We start from the raw sequence: 18878 nt of genomic DNA on the forward strand, positions 1-18878 counted from the left end.
TAAATAGCACTGCTCATGTAGCATTTCATGTTTTACTATAAGTACTAAACATATATAATATGTAGTAGTAAATGTATGCAAATGGATTTCAAGATGTTACAGATTTTTAAATAGATTGGATATTAATTATTAGAAAAGTACTGTGATTCATTTGTGCAATTTGATTTAAGGATATCTAAAAATCAAAGGTTTTGTCATGCCATATTTATGAAAAAGTCAGTTAAAAATTGTGAATCAATCCCCACAACCATAAATGCCTATGCACCTCCCAAGCAACCCCCAAACCTTTCAATAAAACCCAACTATTCCTTTTCTCTCCCGCAACCATCCATCACTGAGAAAAGCAAACAAAACCATACCTGTCACTTTCATGACAGCTGGTCCTGCTTTCATTCATGTTTTTTTGTCTCTCATTCCACAGACCTAAGCTTTTCTATTTCTCATTGGTAGAGATTTTTCTGTTGATGGGGTCCTTGATGTCTCTTGGTCCTTCTTCTTTGCACACTCAGCAGTTTCAGTCAGTAGTTTGTGTATCTGAGCAGGTGGTCCAGGGGAGGTCAGCCAGCACAGATTGGATGCTCAAACAGGAGCCACAGGCACTTTGAGCTTGTGGTGCTCTCTCCTCCATGAGCTCATTAAGATTCCAGGACTCCACCAATGTACTGTGTTGTGTGTTCTGTTCATAAGACTATGGTTAGTCACTTGACATAAAGCTAATGAGGTTGAATCTGGGCCTGTGTCTAAACATTTGTGCTTCTGTAATTAGTGAAGTGGGTGAGAAAGAAGGTATGGCAGGTTACTGAGCTTTAATCATCCATATGGACTCGTATTCTACCCAAAAGGTCAAATAAAGGTGTCTTCGCATAGCTTAATTTAATTAGGAATGGGTGTCTTCTTGGGTAGTTAGTATATAGAAGATAATACATGGTTTTCCTCCCCTTGTAGCTAAGTAGATAAGTATTTATATTGTGTCTAAAAAGTATTCCAAGTTTTACAGATGAAGATCCTGTCAAGATGAGGTGAATTTGTGTATTTGGAAGCTGGGCACACTGTAGTTTGCATCTTGGAAGAGAAGAAAACCCCCCAACCTTAAAAACTGCAGTCCTATTGTCACAATCTATCTCAATATGTAAAAATCATATTTTGTATCTGATGTCCTTTTGCTGGCCTTCTGAAGTGGGGATTTTTATTGCATCCTTCGTAATGTAAGTTTGTCCTGTCAGATTAAAACCCTTCCTATCAAATATGTATCTGATCAACCAGTTGCTATATATGTATTTTGACCTTAAGCAAAAGGTGAGACTGAACATTTATTGACCTTGGCTTTTGTAGATTTTGAAAAAAACTCTGAAACATCTTCAGGAAATTTGTTGCTGCTTTCTTGAAGAAGGGTTGAAAGATCTTACAGGAAAGCAGCTGCTGCTGCACAAGCAGTAGCTGCAGAGACCCATGATGTACCCTGTGAACGAATTAGTCATCTGCTATTCGAAGTCCCACTTCCACGTGTAGTTGTTTCACATTGCCCTGTGCTCTTTCCTCTGGGAGGGAGAAGGCTTGTGGTTTTTGCTGGCAACTTTTTGTTGCAGAAATCTGTCCTGTAGAGGGCACCAAAGAACACAAATTGGTAGTGCTTTACATCTCTGATTGGGGTAGTGGAAGGGTGAGCAAAGTGAGCAGAGGGAATGGGAGGATGCGGAACTAATACAGGAAAAATATAGTAAAAATGTTACTAATACCTCTCCTTGACCAATACCTTTGCATTATGCTCCATACTCTTACTGGTTTTGTGTGTTGGTGTGTGCAGAGTGGGAGACTCCACAGCAATCTTTTCTTTGATATTCATAGTTAAAACTAGTACCAAACCAAATTTAGCAGTTTCTTCCTTCACCTTATTTACTGTTTCACAGAACAAAAAAGAAACAAAGCATTTTAGGTGGTTCTGGAATGTGAATTGAGTATTCATCAGTCTACATCATTTTGAGGTGAATATCTAGACAGACACACAGTGGTACATGTGAGTCTTAAGTATTTATTTCATCTTTTGATTCATGTGAAATATTTGATATACCCTTCTCACTAATAGATGTGCAGTATAGCTTCTGTGCTAAATCTTCTCTTATTACTGTCTGTGGGATTATAACAATGTTGGCTGCATTACATTACAGTTTTCCCAATGCTTTGTGCGAACAAGACCCTATTTCTAGGTATATCAAATCTCAGATGAAGCCTTTCCTAAGGAAAAGCTTTTCCTGGGGCACAAAAGAAATGCAGGTTGGTGGAGAGAGTTCTGGTTAAGTCTGGCAGCATGCAAATGTGTGGCTTACAGGTGAAGGTGTATAGAATTAGAGAAGAATGGTAAAACTGGAACAAGAGCTGGTGGTTGACTGGAGGAAGACTGGAGCAGGAACACACTGGGATAGAAAAAAAGCATCTGTGCCCAAAAGAGCACAGTGGTCCACCTTCATGCCATAGTTACTTTGCTTTTCTTGCTTAAGCAACAGAAGACCTTAAGTCCAGAGCATTGGCGTTCATCAACTTGCTTGTGAATATTTGCTGAGTTCTCTGGGAAAATGTTCTTTTCTCATTGTTTGATGATAAAGCTAAAAAATTCTTCACAAGCCCTTATTGCATGGGAGCACTTTATTAGATCTTTAGAACTTTGAAGATGACCCATCAGTAGGATGCTACATAATGGAGATTTGACACTCCTCTACGGCCAGTTTTTGTAAAATGGAAAGAAGAAAAAAAACATTAGGAAGTTGTATTTGGACATAAACTTAGAAGTAAGAAAAATGTGTAATTTGAAAAGTTGAGTACTGAGTAATAATGAAATATCAGAACTAAATGAGCTGTGAAACATTTCTTTGGCCTTTTCATGCCAAATTGCAGTATTAAAATATAACCTTTATCTGCCTGATAACATACTGGTTTTGTGCCAGATCTGGCCTTGCCTTTCGTACTGGCTGTTACTACACCTTGAATAAGGAAGGAATTAGAAGGAGCCAGTGACCTCAGAAACCTACTCTTTTGATCGTACTACATGTTGAAAAGTCCGTAGACTGTGTGACAGAAAGAACGAGTTTTGCAATACAGGCAAGAAAACAGTGGTCTCGGTCAAAAGATTAAAGAAACAGAATTATTTCTTGCTTCTGTGATAGCTCTTGTAAGAAGTGTGTTCATCAGTTAAACTGAATTTTCTGCAGTCTCTAGTTGTGCATTATTAATTTTCTGAATGCCTGACATAAGGAATCTAATCAGATTTGCACGAGTGTTTGATCTTCCTGGATGCAGATGAAGTTGGTGGATGGTGTGCTTGAGCTATGTAAATGAGACATTAGGTGAAGCAATCCTGTAAAGAAAGCTGTTTCAGACATCACGCTGTCACGTAAGGTAATGCTTGAGTAACTGAAGCGACTTCTGATGAAGTCACCTTGTGATTGGGGACTTCACTAGCCTTTGTAGTCACTATGTATGCCTAGTGACTTTAGTGGCTGTGTATTTCCTTTCTAAAACCATAGTGATATTTTCTCATGTGGTTTAGGGAAATGTTTGTGGAGTTTCCAGGTACAGTCATGATAAGCATAGAACAGAATGCAGATAATGTGTGTTGAGATTGCAAGTTGAACAATACTCACTGGGCTCTGTGACGTATACCAATGAATATGTGTATATGCCTTTTTCAAGAACAGATTGAATAGATAAGTGAAATGGATAAGTGAATTGAATGGATAAGTGAAAAGATTTGTCTAAGTTGTCTGATATTCTGATGATATTTCAGATTGTGTTGCTTTCTTTAGGAAAAAGATAATTAGATAGAATGTCTGCTGTTCTTGGCCGAGCATGACTGCCACATGCAGTGATACACTAGTAGAGAGCAGTGGGAGATTGAAACTAAATGTTTTCCAGAATAGGAATCTGAGATTATATTAGTTCTAATACTTAAGGGACTAGGTTAGACAGCCAGTAAGTCCTAGTCTGTCCTAACATAATCAGCAGTAAACTTAAATTGAGCTAAACAGCATATGAGATTTTTTAAAAAAAAAAGTCCTACAGCTGCTTTGTATTTTGCTACTTGTTAGAACAGTTTTAAATGTTTTCTGACTTTTTTTTTTTTAAATCTAGTAAAACACTTTCAAAGTGACAGTAATGTTAGCCTGCACCTGAACAAATCAGTATAATCTCACTTTCATTAGAGTTTTCCTCTGCTGCTCTTTACTGTCAAATCTACCATAGCCAGGTGCTTCACTTCACAAGAAGGACAATAGTGATCCTTAGTTTTTATAATTTTTGCATTTTATTTTCCGACTCGGCTTTCTTCCACCCATCAGTCACTCTTGCTTGTTTGTTTAGCTTTCCCACAAGATGATCTTTGCTGGATCTTATCTGGTGTGCCTCTTCTGAGTCAATGTACGGAATCACTATTCTGTCACGTCTTAAAATCCACCTCTGTGGTATGGATATTTCCTGTGGTCTTGCCTAAATCCATGAGTGGTACTACTCTGACTGATGTTGTTAAAACTACTTCATTGATACGAAGTTGATTTAAAGATACGTATATCCACAAAAGGGAATAAATTGTCCTCCTGTGCTTTTATATCAGTATAATAGTGTCCATAGTATCAGTTACGTGGTATATAAATGTGTGTGTATGTGTACTTAAAATTCACCCTTGAAATTTTTTAGTAATACTAAAACCTGTGTATAAACAGCTTGACCGTCAGCAGTTGAATTGAAACTTTCAAAAGTTTCTTTTTTTTAATAAATTGAAATATTAGTTCTGAAGTCATGGGCTTCATATTTTTTTGCATGCAAGTAATAGCTAGTGGCGAGTAAACAGATATCTCCTCCTCCCCAGACAATACTGCTGCCTTTAGCAGTGTTAACAGTTCACAGTAAATGTTTCATCTGATGGCAAGCTGATCTCTAAAATATTCTGCCTGGGATAGGTGTGTGCACTTTCAGCAGTTACTAGGAGATAGTTGGAACCTAACTAACCATTTCACGTGTTTTTTTTCTCTATGTAAAGCCACAATCCTCCATAGAATAAGCTTCAAGAAACCGGGTTGTTTCAGGCAGGACTCTTGATTTTCCTTTTTTTATTTATCTAAAGACTTATAGCAGAATAATCCTCTGGGGTTGGTCAAATCTCACTAAGGTGAAGGCTGTCACAAATAAACAAGGTTTGTTCCATTTTCTGAGTTACAAAATACCTTCATACAATGACAGCTGTGACCGCACAGAACAAAGATGGGAAGAGAGTAAGCAATTACCCTGCTTTATACTGTTGAAGTCTGGTTAAAGCAGCGTTATTGTGCTCTGAAGACAAAGGAGGGAGTCTGGGACCACATGGGCTGTATCTGAGAGTGCTGGGAGAAACCTGAAGTCTTTGAAAGTCCATACAGTATCTCTCTTCAATCCCTTTTAAAAATCAGGGATTGAGTCTTCTAGGACCGCATTTCTGGGCACATGAGGGAGAGAATAAGGTGACTGAAGCTAGCATGGATTTATGAAGGGACTGACCAACTTGTTTGCCTTCTATAAGAAAAAAAGTCTGAATTTGTACATAATGAGAAAGTACTAGATGTCACCTTGACTTTAGCAAGGTTTTTTGTGGTGTCTGACGATATCCTTGTTATGGTCGGGATGGATGGATGGACAACTAGCTGGAGAAAAAAAAAAAATGGTTTTACAGTCAAGCTCAGAGGGTACTGGCTATGATCGTGAGCCAGCAGTGTGCCCTGATAGCAAAGGAAACCAACAGCATCCTGGATTGTATGAACAGGAGAATTGTTGGTAGATCAAGAGAAGTGATTATCATCTTTTACTTCACATTTGTTGGACCACATCTAGAATACTCTGTCAAGTTTTGCATAAGTCATTGACAAACTAGAGTGAGTTCAGGGGCGAGCTCCTGAAATGATCGGGCCCGGAGCACTTGCCCTGTGAGGGATGGAGAAACTGAGCTTGTTCAGCCTGGAGAAGAGTTGGCTTTTGGACTACCTAACAGCAGCCCTCCCAGGACTGCAAAGAGGTTGTCTACAAAATAGAACCAAGCTCTTTATTGAGGTCAGGTGGGAGGACAAGAGAAAGTGGTCATAAAATAATGCAGGAGTTTCTGAACTGAGGCAAAGGAAAACTTTAAGACAGTCAAGCACTGGAACCAGTTGCCTGGAGGGGTTGTGCAGACTGTATCCTTAGAATTTTTCAAGATCCAGCTGGAGAATGGGGAGATGAACCATCTGGTTTGACCCCATTGCTGATGAAGCTGTGAGCAAGCAATTGGACAGACCTCCTGAGGTTCTGTCTAACAAATCATTCTATGATTCAGTGAATCCAAACCTCCATTTTTGAATGAGGTAAATGGAGAAGACTGTTGAGAATACAATGTTTTGTTTAGTAGATAGTAGACTTGACAAGACAAAGTGACTCAAATGAGAGATGATGTGGAAGAGAGGAAGGGGCAGCAGGAAAATGTTGTGAATTTTGTGGAACTGACATTTATTCCAGACCTAGAATTGCACCTTTTGGGTTAAAAACGTAGTAGTAGTAGGTGCTTTTCATGGCTCGACTCTGTGACTGCAAAATCTGGTTTACTCAGAGCACTAATCTGTGCTGAGCAGGTTCAGAATTTCATCTTTTTTTTTTTTTTTTTTTTTTTTCCAGCAAGAATGTCTTTCATGCCCTGACTTCTTTAAACTGTATTTCAAGGAGCAGGATCTGAGGCAGGCTTCTGCAAGTCATGGCATTTTTGTGAAACCATTTGGTCTCTGTTTCCTTCCTCTAGTGAATGCTGGGGCAGGGAAGAGTGGTGGGAGAAGGGGTACCATGCTTACAGTAATGTAAAGCAGACTACAGTGTTGTCATTTATTGTAGAAGTATAAGTCATATCTGAAAACGTGCAAGTGGGAGGTAGGATGTTAGGGTCAGGGAGTCACAGTCTGATAATTTTAGTTGGCTATCTTTTACCAGTTCTGCATCAATATTCATTCTTCTGATGATGGTTCTGAGGAGTTTGTGTGCAGCTGTAGCATGTTCTGTGCTTTCTTCATATTTTTGTGAAAATAAGACAGATAAATGCTATTCCATATGACCACTCTTACCTAACACAACATGAAGCTGTGATCTGATCATAAGCCCATCATGAGGGTAACTGATCACAGTAGACATAGTCTTGAATTGAATTATATAGAACATTGTATGCTACACTTTCCAGCCATATTAGCCAGTAAACTCTGGTTGAATGTCTGGTTGGAATTTGATGGTGTTAGTAGAAAAAAACCCCAAATATTTCTGTTTTTTAGGAACTTTTTATTGGCGTTTGTTAAGAGAAAACTGAAGTGGTTGAATATTTGAAATGATTTGAGTGGAAGCTGGTTTGTACTGTGGTATTTTAAAAATGTGTTTTAGAACCTGAAATGTATCCAGCTTGCAGGATTTTTTTAGGAATATATATATATATTTTTTTTTTTAAATAGTTCATTAGGCTTACAGACACATATAAATTGAAGGCACATGAGGTTAAATGTTTATTGTAGCTGAGCTTTTCAATGGGACTTACATGCTCAAATCACACTGTAATTCTTAGAAAACCCTCTTATCTGTCCTTGTGTGCAGAGCAGCTCTGGCTACCTGTGAATGCATGCAAGCAAGTAGAACACAGGAGACTCTTAAAGTGAAAGGCTGTTAAAGTACTTGTTTTGTATTTCTGTTTTAAGTATGGTGGGAAAGCAGGAAACTTCTACAGAGAGCTTTACTTCATGTGGCATTAGTGAAGTAATTTGGTTAAGTGTTTGACACATTGCTTGACAGACTGGAGTTATTGTAGCTGCTTGCCTTTACTGGAATTCAGTTCTAAATGTATTGAGCTCTTCTTCATAGTTTTCTAAAAATGTTATCTTAATGAAAACTAACAGATGTTCCCTGTCTTGTAAGTGACACTTAAGATTCTTCAAGGTGGAAGCCATCAGTGTTTCCTTAATGACTGATGTCCTCTGTTGTCATTTAAAGTGAGATTTCTAGAAAATGTGTGGTCACAGAATTGCATCTTTTATCTTTCCCTTTTTCTTTATGAAAAAAATCTGTCCAAGCTTTTTACAGAGAAGAATTTTAAGTTAATTCTGTCTTCCTGAGTGGATTGTTTGAAACAATGAAAATAAAGAGAATTGTGCAAATTTTTTTTTCTCCTAGGCTTATGAAGTCTCAGTTTTGGCAAATTTACCGATTTGGATGACTTGTAAAACCAAGTGTATGTAAAACATTATCAACAAACTGCCTCATGAAAGTCTCAATGTTCCCTTGATTGCCTACTCTATCTCCAGCCTGTCATGTTTTTCTCTACTTAGTCCTCTTACTCAAAGTAAAAAATAAATAGCCCTGAGTTGCTGTGACCTATATACAAATAAAATAGATGCCATTATGTACTGGTAATTGTGGTGTTTGCTTAGGGCTGCCATGGCTACGTAAAAACTTATATTGTAATGGTAATACTTGCCTCTTTTATTGTAACAGCTTCATGTGTTTAGATTTTTGAGGCAGGATCTATGTTCTTATTATTTCCCTTGCACAGATAACTGACACTGAAAGAATTGCCCATAAATTCATCAGTCTTGGACCACGCCTGTGAACTATGTGGTATGGATAACAATATTTAATAATTGCTACACTTGTATACTTCCTGGGATTGTAGGCTTATACAGTCTTCCTGTGAGTTCACTTCTATATTAAGCCTGTGGCTGTAGCAGTTGGTTGTCTGACCATACTTAAAGAGTCAGAGTATTGTCTCCAGTTGTTTTGCTATATATTGATTTCCCATTTTTGTTTAAGCCTCTGTGTGATAAGGAACTGTGGGTTATTTTCCACTGCCTAAGTATCTTTTTGTAGTCATCAAGCCAAAGGCTTTCCACAGCATGAACAGATTAAGCACAGTTGTGTGCTGATTTGTAAGATGGCGAATGCAATGGAAGGGAAAAGGGAAGGATACACTCCTAGGGGAGAGGCATGATTTAAAGCAAATGGATTTGAACTGTTACAATTTTGTAGCAAGCAGAATAATCACCAGCTCTTTATGTTTTGATTGTGATGTGCACATAGCTCAAGACTGTATTTCCACAAAACAAATTTTGTCAGTTATGGCCACGTCAACATTTTTCAAAAGAATCAATAAGAGTTGTGACTAGTGCCAAACTCCGTCTTCTGAATTGCACCATAGGCAACTATTGTTATATACAAAAACCCAAAGCGCTTTCACGTTGTTATACTACTGTTTATCTATAGGCATTGATTTATATCAGTTTAATGGATAAAAGACTTTCAACTCTCTCAGAGCTCTTGGTTTTTAGAGTTGAATTAATGTTGATCAATAAAAGAGTGAAAAGTGAAAAATAGAGTAATTTGAATTAGGAGAAATACAGGCAGGTTCATATTCTAACATTATTTCGTATGTATGCTGCTATGATGCATATAACAAAGGCATAAGGTTATTAGGCACTGAACTTGGATACAATAGTAGTTGGTCATCTAACCCCCTTACTCTTCTTAGGAAAACTCAAACTCTAATATTTAGGCTTAGATCCATCTTGCTTGCCTTCATTTTGCCATATTCCCTTTCTGAAAGAAATCTTACCTAAACTGCTCATGTGGATTTCCTCTTTAGTCAGTGGTGGGATAAAGATCCTTTCAGATCTTTCGGGTCCTGATTTCATAATTTGTCTTAAGTATGAAACACTTGCTAAAAGTGCCTTGCCCTCCCCTCTGCACTGAGAGTACTGGGGTCCTGCAATGCCTGACACTCCACAGGTAAAGCAGAGGAACAAATTCCAATATAGCAAAATAGCAATGTGACCATATACAGAGATTCAGTGCTACCACTGTTTAACACATTCTGTTTTTTTGGTTTTTTTTTACAGGTCCATGAAGGATTCTTGGAAAACAAGACTACTCCAATAAACGTCAGTGCTGCTGGCAGTTCTTCTGAGAAAGAGAGTACTGATTTACGAATATACATGCTGTGTTTCCTGCCATTCATGATCCTCCTAGTCTTTATTCGTGACCTTAAGAGCCTGTCCTTGCTTTCATTGCTTGCCAATCTGTCCATGGCTGTCAGCCTGGTGATCATTTACCAGTATATTGTTAGAGTGAGTATAAAAAAAAATTATTGTCGTCTTTTTGTGGCAAGTTGCTTTTGTTGATGTGGCAGTTGGTGTCTAATAGATATATACTGACTGACAGTTTCTGAAAGGCAGAATTATCTTGTATTTTATTGATGCATCTTGATTTAGGGAGGTGCCTTAATACTTGAGAAATCCTTTAAACAGTCTCCTACAGTATTTTTGAAAGAAAGATAATATTGCTCCACATAATATAATAAAAACATGTATTGTAATGACTTGGAGTCCTTGAATGGAAGAATATGTGAGTTTTTATGGGTTGCACGCAGAACTGGCAAGATTTTAATCTGTGGTCAGTCTCTTTATTGCAACAGAACTCTTTCAGCAGCAATGTTTATTTCTAGTGTTTCTCCAGTACAATCAGGAAAAATTTAAGACCCTTTAAGAATACACATTGCAGACTTCCAGCTTCTGAGAAGTCGCATAGATACTGCATTTTCTGTGTTACTGCTGGTTTTCATACTTGGGAGACATTTCATAATGGAACAAATTAAACTGATGGCTGAGAAAAAATTAGCTCTAGAAACCTGTTCATTTTTCTTTCTTATGATTTTTGAAAAGTGTTAAGACATAGACACTGCTGCATACACAGTGGATAAGTGGTGAGCACCACTCCTGTTTGAGAAAGCTTTCACATGAGTGTTATGATATGAGTGGGAAGCAGAGAATGGGGAAGAAGGCAGAAGAGCCAGTGAGAGGTATTGGCTGAGCAAGGAGACAGAAGTTACATAAATAGATTGGAGGAGATAGAGAGTAATTAATTGTTCTGTAGGAACTCAGCTTGTCTTGAAAAGATTTTTTTTTTACTGTCCCTTATGGTTATGAAGAATATCTGTGCAGTATGAAAGCAGATAAGAAAATGCAATACTCTGAGAATGAGTTTGCAGAAGATTAAGCTTGAGGTGTAGCTTTGCCTTTTGTTTTAATTGATGCTCCCTCATATACATCAGTGTGATACTTGAAATGTGAAAATTTCTACTGTCAGTAATATGAAACTAGAATAAGTATATCTGCAAGTGTCTATGTGTGGGTTATAAGGTGACTATAAATGCGTATAAAGGACTAAGTTTGTGAGGAAAAACAGGAACTGCAAATAGCAACATATATACCACTAACATGTAGTGAGTTCTTTCCTGTAGCATAATGCATCAATCAAAATTGTGGGAACAGCTAATGTGCATTACATAGCACTGTTTTGCTTTGTTTTCTTCAGGATATCATAGATCCTCGAAAACTGCCTCCTGTGGTTGGCTGGAAGAAATACCCTCTGTTTTTTGGGACTGCAGTATTTGCTTTTGAAGGAATTGGTGTGGTAGGTGCTTTTACTGACTCTTCGAAATACCTGAATATGGGATATGGGCAGTTTTACTCCTGTTGTTAATTAGTTGTTCTTGTTGAAGCACTGATCTCCCATGCTGATATGAAAAGGGTTAATGTATCTTTTCAAGTAAGGCAGAAGTTGATGACACAACTCCTGTTATGTTACAAAAGTGTGTTTTCTCACACAGGATATGTGGATTTAGTGACTGTGAATTTCCATTTCTCAAACTGTTCTCAACTGTTTCTCAAACTGTGAACTGGCCAGTGCAGAGGTTTGGCTACCCAATATCTGAGTGTAACTAGACATCTTTCATTTTATCATTTGGAAGTTCTGTCATGGGAAAACAGCCATTTGTTTGGGATTGTTTGATGCCTACAGGTCTTGGGCAAAAACCCCATGCTCAGTGAATCTGATAAATTGGGCTATACTAAGCTTCTTGCTCTTTAATAGTGCAGTCTGTCCCAGACAGACTATACATACTGCAGGTGTGTAAATGCAAGTTAGGTACAGTGGGTCTGATATACATCCCAGCTGTATTAGATTTGTTGCTCATGTACTGCATAGCATGTGGGTGTGTATTTGCAGCCAGGAAATCCCAAATGAGAGTCCTTTGAGCCTCAGGGAAGTGTGGAAGGCTTGCTGTTTCATAGTGGTAGTCTAACGAACTATAGGTAGGGAATTGATGTATGTTGGTTATTTTCCGGCACATTAGATCCTACATTAGACAGCTCCTTAAATTTACATCAGCAGTAGTAGCGTTGACTTCCAATGTAAACCTTTAAAGAACTGCCCAGAGTGTTGTGCTTGATTGAATCCCTGTTTGTTACAAATGAAATATGTAAGAACTCCAAACTTTTTTCCTTCTTTTATGCAAGAGCATATAATGTAGGGTTCATTTGAGTTGTACCTTTAAATAATAAAAACCTTGCTCGATATTATTAGATTTTAGCTTTATACATTATTGCATATATTTCTATATAGGCTGTCTCAGTTTCTTACGTGATCATAATTTTACTTACTCTTCAAGGCAAATGAAGAGTGTCTTTTTTTTTTTTCACATTGTTACTGGTGTTTACAAACTAATTAAATGTTTTTATTCCTTATGGTTGGATATACTTTGTGTTTGTATGTTATATGTACCGTTAAAATGATGTGGCTACCTTTAGAAATTAAAATGATAATAAAGTAAATATCTAGAGATTAATATTTCTTCATTATATGTAGAATATTATTATGTCTGTGCCTCTCAGGAATATTTTGAACATACATAGTGTTTGCCGTGCATTCTTATGCTGTAGTTGCATGCATCATAGAGAAGATTTGAAGAAAAAAAATTATGGATTACAATAATCAGTATGAAATAAAGTCGTTTAATCATGAAATAAAAAAGATGCATGAAGCAAAGCGAGACACACATTTCCAGTCTAAATAGTTAATATTTCATACAATTCTTGGTGATAGACTTGATACTAGTTATTACAGCTCAGTAAGTTAGCATCATAGACTGAACTATGAGGTATCTATATGTGTGTTTGTGATGTCTTGCAAATGTAAAGTGAAACACATTTAAAATTCTTTCTAGATGTAAACTAATGTGTTTCAATTCACATTACAATGGATTAAGCACATTCACGTAGTCAGTTACTGATCTGTGATAACCTGTTACTCTGTGTCTTAATTACTGTTGTTCTTATATCCATGTGGTTGAATAGTTCTGATAAGGAGAAGCAACCCCACTATCAAATTAGATTGCCTCCTTAGTCTGCTCTCTCTGACTGTAGGCACTCAAAATGGATTTCCATAATCTCAGTCTTAATGTTAGAGAAGATTTTAGATTTTATTCTGGAATTTCTTGCAGATAACACTTATCTTTGTGAAGATATCTGAACATTACATTATAAACAGAAAACTTAAGATCTTAATTTCATCAGAAAAGTAGATTATGGTTGGTTTATTTTATGCAGTAAGTTGTCTGTGAACAGTTATGAGGCCTCTTTTTTCCTTTTCCTTGATTTCAGACATTCTTTATGCTAATTCACACCGTATTCATCTGAGATCTGACAGATTACTGAATACTATGAGCAGGTCCAGCAAATGAAATTCTGTTTTTTGGGCTGGTTAAGTCAACCAGAACCTGATGAGAGAAAAATTGCCCTCAGTGTGATTTCTCTACCACTGTTGTTCTGTGTAAAATGGTGTTTCCTGCTGGGAGTATTTAATGATCAGCAATTTGAGTAGAGGAATAAATTCTCTATAAGCCACAGTATAAACCAGTCAACCTTAGCTATGACAGTCAGGTAGATTTATTTTCAAAGATACCTAATTTATTTTGGTTTTAGTAACAGGGGAGGGGCTAATGTAGGCAGAAAATAATTGGCAGTTCATAATGTGTTGATCAGTATAGAAACATCTGTTCTGGTTGCTTTGAACAAAATAATTGACTACCGGGATAATATTCTAACACTGATTTATTTTCATCCTGTTGTTATAAAAAGATTTTTCTGTATTGATTTTTTTTTTTATTGTTTCTTTTAGTTTAGCACTTGTCATCACTTGATTTATGACCGTAGTTCTTCAGTTACTCTATTAAAATTAGTGAGACTAATTAAACAGGGGGGGTCTAAAGTCCTGTTCACTACAGGAAACGTGATTCGAGGAGGTGCAGTGATTCAGCAGATTGCTAGTAGGATTTTGTTCTTGATGTTGAGAGAATGTACTTCTCTTTTAGATAGTGAATGTATGAGCATGGGTTTTGTTTAAAATCTGTCATTAGTTTAGGACTGATTAGCTGTCCCTGTGTAGTAAGAAGATCAGCAGTATGGGAGTAATTTGGACCATAGCTTTGGCTATAGTTGATCCCTGGATAATAGACTTTAAGAACCTTAATTTTACTGACTTGTGTCTGTAGTAACACAAAGGAGGAAGGGTACCCTATTTCTAATTGAAATACAGAATTTCAAAGAAACCAAGGCAGTGCCTAGAATCTAGTACTCATGTAATACTAAGAGCTAGTTAAACATTTCATCAGCTGGTGCTATAAAACTATTTTGAGATATTTTCATTAAAATAAAAATAGTATGGTGAGTTGATGATATTGATATGGCTAAGCTGTTCATATCTGCCAAATTCTTATTTGATGTCAAATTTGAACAGTTTTGTCATTTTGGTAAAGTCCAGGCAAGTTGTTAATTTGTTGCTACAACTACTACAGCAGAAATAAGGTTAGTGCTATCAAAAAGTCTGTTTAATCATAATACATGTTAAACTCTGAGTGATACTTGTAACAGGATTAAAAGCTGCTGCAGTCTTTTGCTTGTGCTATTCTTTTCTTTGTTCCCTGTTTGAATTGTCTGTAAAAATGTGGTCAGTGCTGGTTGGTATGAGGTACCTGCTGCAAATTGTGTCTTGGCAGCCAGGTGTCAATCATCACTGTGTGCTGACAGGAGTTGGCAGCAGGGGTACCCAGTGATCCCTTAATACCAAGTTAGCAAACAGCAACTGAGAGCTCAGTAATATCAATCTGGTGTTTGTCATTCATAGGGGTGAGAGTCAGTTTGGGATTTCAGCATTTGGAAGTTAAGATCATCAGGGTGACCTTGTGAATATCGTAGTGACCAGTGGCGTCAGTATAGGTTGTGCAACAGTAGTAGCAATGGAAACACAGTACTCTTAAGTGGATACAACGGACCATTTCAGATACTTGGGGTTGTTTTAATATTTGAAGTGAAGATTTTGGTTCAGAAGGCAATAGTATGTTGATGAGGAGATGGAGAAAATCTCTGTTCATTCCGCAGTGGACCTTTTTGAGTAGAGGGCTCTGCTGGGGATGGAAGAATCTGCAGGTGCTTGTTTCCCTCTGTGCTTTAGCTTCTCTCTGGCTGTGGGTTCGCTGTGCCAGATGATGCTAATTGACAAATCACACGGCTGGTGTTCAGGCCACAGAAGAGAAAAGAGTACTAACACAACTTATTGAATGCCAGAGCTGCAGGTGCTATAGTGGAGTGAATGTATCTTTCACAGAACATGTAACATTACTTTGTAAGAACTACATTTGAGAGCCTCTTTCATATTCGGAAGGTGACTAGGTTAGTTTTTATAATTAATGTGAGATTTGTGTTATTGAATTAAAAAGTAACTTCAGACTGTGCCCCTGAGTATGCTCAGAATGTAGTTAAATCTCTTGAACATACTTTTCAGAAGAATGTAAAACCAAAGCCTTCAGGCTTGGATATGTCTGTAGCATTACCCTGTGCAGGTAATAGCTTTGCATAATGTTATGATTATATAATAGCAGTTACACTTAATGAATGTTTTGCAGTGGAAGTCTGGTTTGCTTTCTCATTCGAGGTATAAAAACCAAATCCAAATGTGGAAATTATATTTTAATACAAGCTTCAGGGAGAAAGAGGGTGAAATAGATTCATAACATTTAAACAAGAAAGATAATTTTTCTTCTCTGTTACACATGCTAAGTTATCATGGTTTGTACAATTGAGTATGGGGGTTTTTTCCCCCATTGAGTGCTGTAGACTGATTAGCCTAACAAAGAGAAAATGTTAGTTTCCAACATTACTTTCAGGTTCGGAAAATAAGCTTTCTGACATTTTAGCCTATTACTTGAAGATGTCTATTGAAACTGCTTTTGAACTTGGATATCACAGCTTTGCAGTAGAAAGTAGGGTGGTATTTGTATACCAAAAGACAGGCTCTGGAATCGCATTAGCAGAAGCTAACCAAATCGAGGAGATTTCAAAACGAGAAAACTAAGTGGATTATAATTTTAAAGTGTCATTATTTGGATTTTGAAAGTGATGCAGATGAGCTTGTTAGGCCTGTGGCTTTGAGATAAAAGCCTCTCATTGTCAAAAATCCTTTTGCCAGATTCATGTTATCCTTTAAAGAAATTAATGAAACCCAATGGCACTCTTCTGTTGTCTTTAAGACTGGAGTGGTTTTGTCAGAAACAGACATTTAACAGGTAACATATCATCTAAATCTGCTGGGGACATCTCTAGACTGGGGTGTATCAATTTTATCGGTGTTCTTTTGAGATGATGCAAAGGGTTGTGTCTTCAAAATACAAAAGGTCGGAGTTCTCAGATGACTTTTTTAATTTGGACAAATAAATGTGGGTGACTGGATTTGATGACTGTGGAGATGACCTTCTCCTAAATGTATGTGGTAAATATGGACTTTAAATGTCGTGTCAGCAAGAGATTTGTTAATAGCTACTGTGCAAAATCACCTGGTTTGGATGTCTTCTGGAGACGATTGATGTAAAAAAGGAGGAAAAAGGTTATGGGCAAATGTATAGAAACTGAGAATGTTGTTAGATGTAGCAGATTAAAAAAAATGTATCAGAAACTGAAAAATTATCATCGTATTTAGCAGAATGATGGTGAAATCTCAGGCAACTTGATATTATCTCTTTATCACATTAAATATTCCTTACCAATGTCCTGCACTTCCTGAGTATGGAGAAACTTCCTTTTACACTGGAGAAGTATTTGTGCATATTTTGTCTTTAATACTTCCTATATTCATGGTGAATCTTGCTAACACAAGCAAGACTCCTGAGTATAATTTTTTTTCAGGCAGCATCCTATACCTGATGCTTGCAACATTCAAATGTTTCTTTTTCTATGATTTTGTCAAAGGACTTTTAAGCTCAGTAATCTTCTTGAATGTTCACTCAAGAATAGTGTTCTAAACAAAAAAATTTTTATGAATTATACATGTTTTCCTGGATTTGAAAGAACCCTAATGATCCACTGTTGAACACTTCTGCAAGTGTTAGTAGTGGTTCCCTAATAAACATTGTGACATAAAAATCGTATTGATTTATCAAGAGCAGCAGGAAAAAAAATCCTAAAGAAAATGGGAGAGGTGGAAAGGAAAAATATCATAATGGCAAAGGCATCTGAAAGAAGAAGATTATAGTTAGGAAGTGGCATGTTGTGTATTCTTCAACTTGTTTTTGTTGTGTATTCAACTTGTCCTGTACTTGAGCTGTTTGAGTGCTTCACAGAAAAAGTGATGAGTAGTTTAGCTGTCAAGGTGCTCTGCTCTCATGTCGTATGGAAGTGTGTGAAACTTTCTATTCTTCGAAGAAAAGCAGATACAATGATCATAGTCTTCCCTCCCTTTTGTTTTGGATGGATTGTTTTTTTCAGAATAGAATGGTTATTTGTGTCAACAAAATGTAAGATGTGAATTGCAAAACCCTTTCTATTGCTAGGCTTTCTATGTTGGGGTCCTGTCGTTGTTTAACTGTCTTGGTCCAGGAGTGTGCATGGCTGTTTTCAATGTTCCTTATCCCAGGATGGAGAAATTATATATTTCGAATTGTAAACCTTTGTATGTTCCTTAATACTGTTTATTTCCTGAGATACTCATTACTCCTTGATGGAAAACAGAGTAATTTATTTTTTTCAGTTGTGCAGTTACAGAGTTTGTTCAGCCCCATGCAGGACCTTGCAGTATCTGTATACTTTGTCACTTTAGAAGCTAAAGCAACATATGGGTGGAAGCGCTTTTTGGATACAAGTCAGAAGACCTTTTTGGAAGCATTTTAAAAATTTTAAACCATTTGCATCGAAACAGATTAAAGTTTATGAATTGTTTGGCTCCAGCCTACAAAGTAGCAGATATAGATGAGTACTTTTTGATCATCATTACTTATTTTGTGATCATTACTACTTATTTTAAGATTATTTAAATTTGATGTGGGTTTGCTTCTTGACTGGCATAAAGGTTTAAGTGTCATTGCAGCTTTGGGAAATATAATATTTAACTCATGAACCGGAAAGAGTATGTATTATATCTTTATGTATCATTGCAGTGAAATATACTCTCCAGAAACACTTTTTTGTGTTTCTAACTCATATTTATTTTATCACTTATCTTGTAGAAATTTTGAGAGTAGCATAAATTATAGAGGACATGTTATCATATAATATTGTATAATCTGTAGGCTACAGTTCCAAATGCAGTGGGGTGGGGGGTGGGAAGTAAAACTAAGGAGTGTGGCTGGAACTGTCTGACTAATTAGGAACATAATTTTCTGTTGGCATATTCTTTTGCCAGATAAAATTGCATGCTAATGTAGAAGACAGCAAAGCATATAACACTTCAATGATTCTGACAGGACAAATATTTTAAAATATTAGTGACAGATGTCATGGATGGAGTGACACACTTCACTCGTAAGAGAGAAGTAGCAATATGTTTATAGATATAAAACAGCGATTTAAGAAAGTTTGATAGTAAATGCAAATCATTTAACAAGATTCAATGGTAGGGTTCACTTGATATTTACTGCATAGAGGACAGGGTCAGACAAAACTGTCAGGGAGACCCTCCTGTAGAGTCACGAGGTGCAGAGTGGACCC

The 18878-nt window shown here is 36.9% G+C and overlaps 1 protein-coding gene across 2 annotated transcripts in view; it reads left to right on the forward strand.

Annotated features, from left to right (window-relative positions):
- Positions 1-18878, forward strand: part of SLC36A4 (solute carrier family 36 member 4) — a 104639-nt gene that overhangs the window by 20202 nt on the left and 65559 nt on the right. For both annotated transcript variants that reach the window (XM_074917348.1, XM_074917355.1), the window contains 2 exons: positions 9906-10133; positions 11380-11478. In XM_074917348.1, coding sequence (XP_074773449.1) covers positions 9906-10133; positions 11380-11478 — 327 coding nt within the window. The remainder of the gene's footprint in view (positions 1-9905; positions 10134-11379; positions 11479-18878) is intronic.

Source organism: Athene noctua, chromosome 1, assembly GCF_965140245.1.
Source record: "Athene noctua chromosome 1, bAthNoc1.hap1.1, whole genome shotgun sequence".
NCBI lineage: Eukaryota > Metazoa > Chordata > Aves > Strigiformes > Strigidae > Athene > Athene noctua.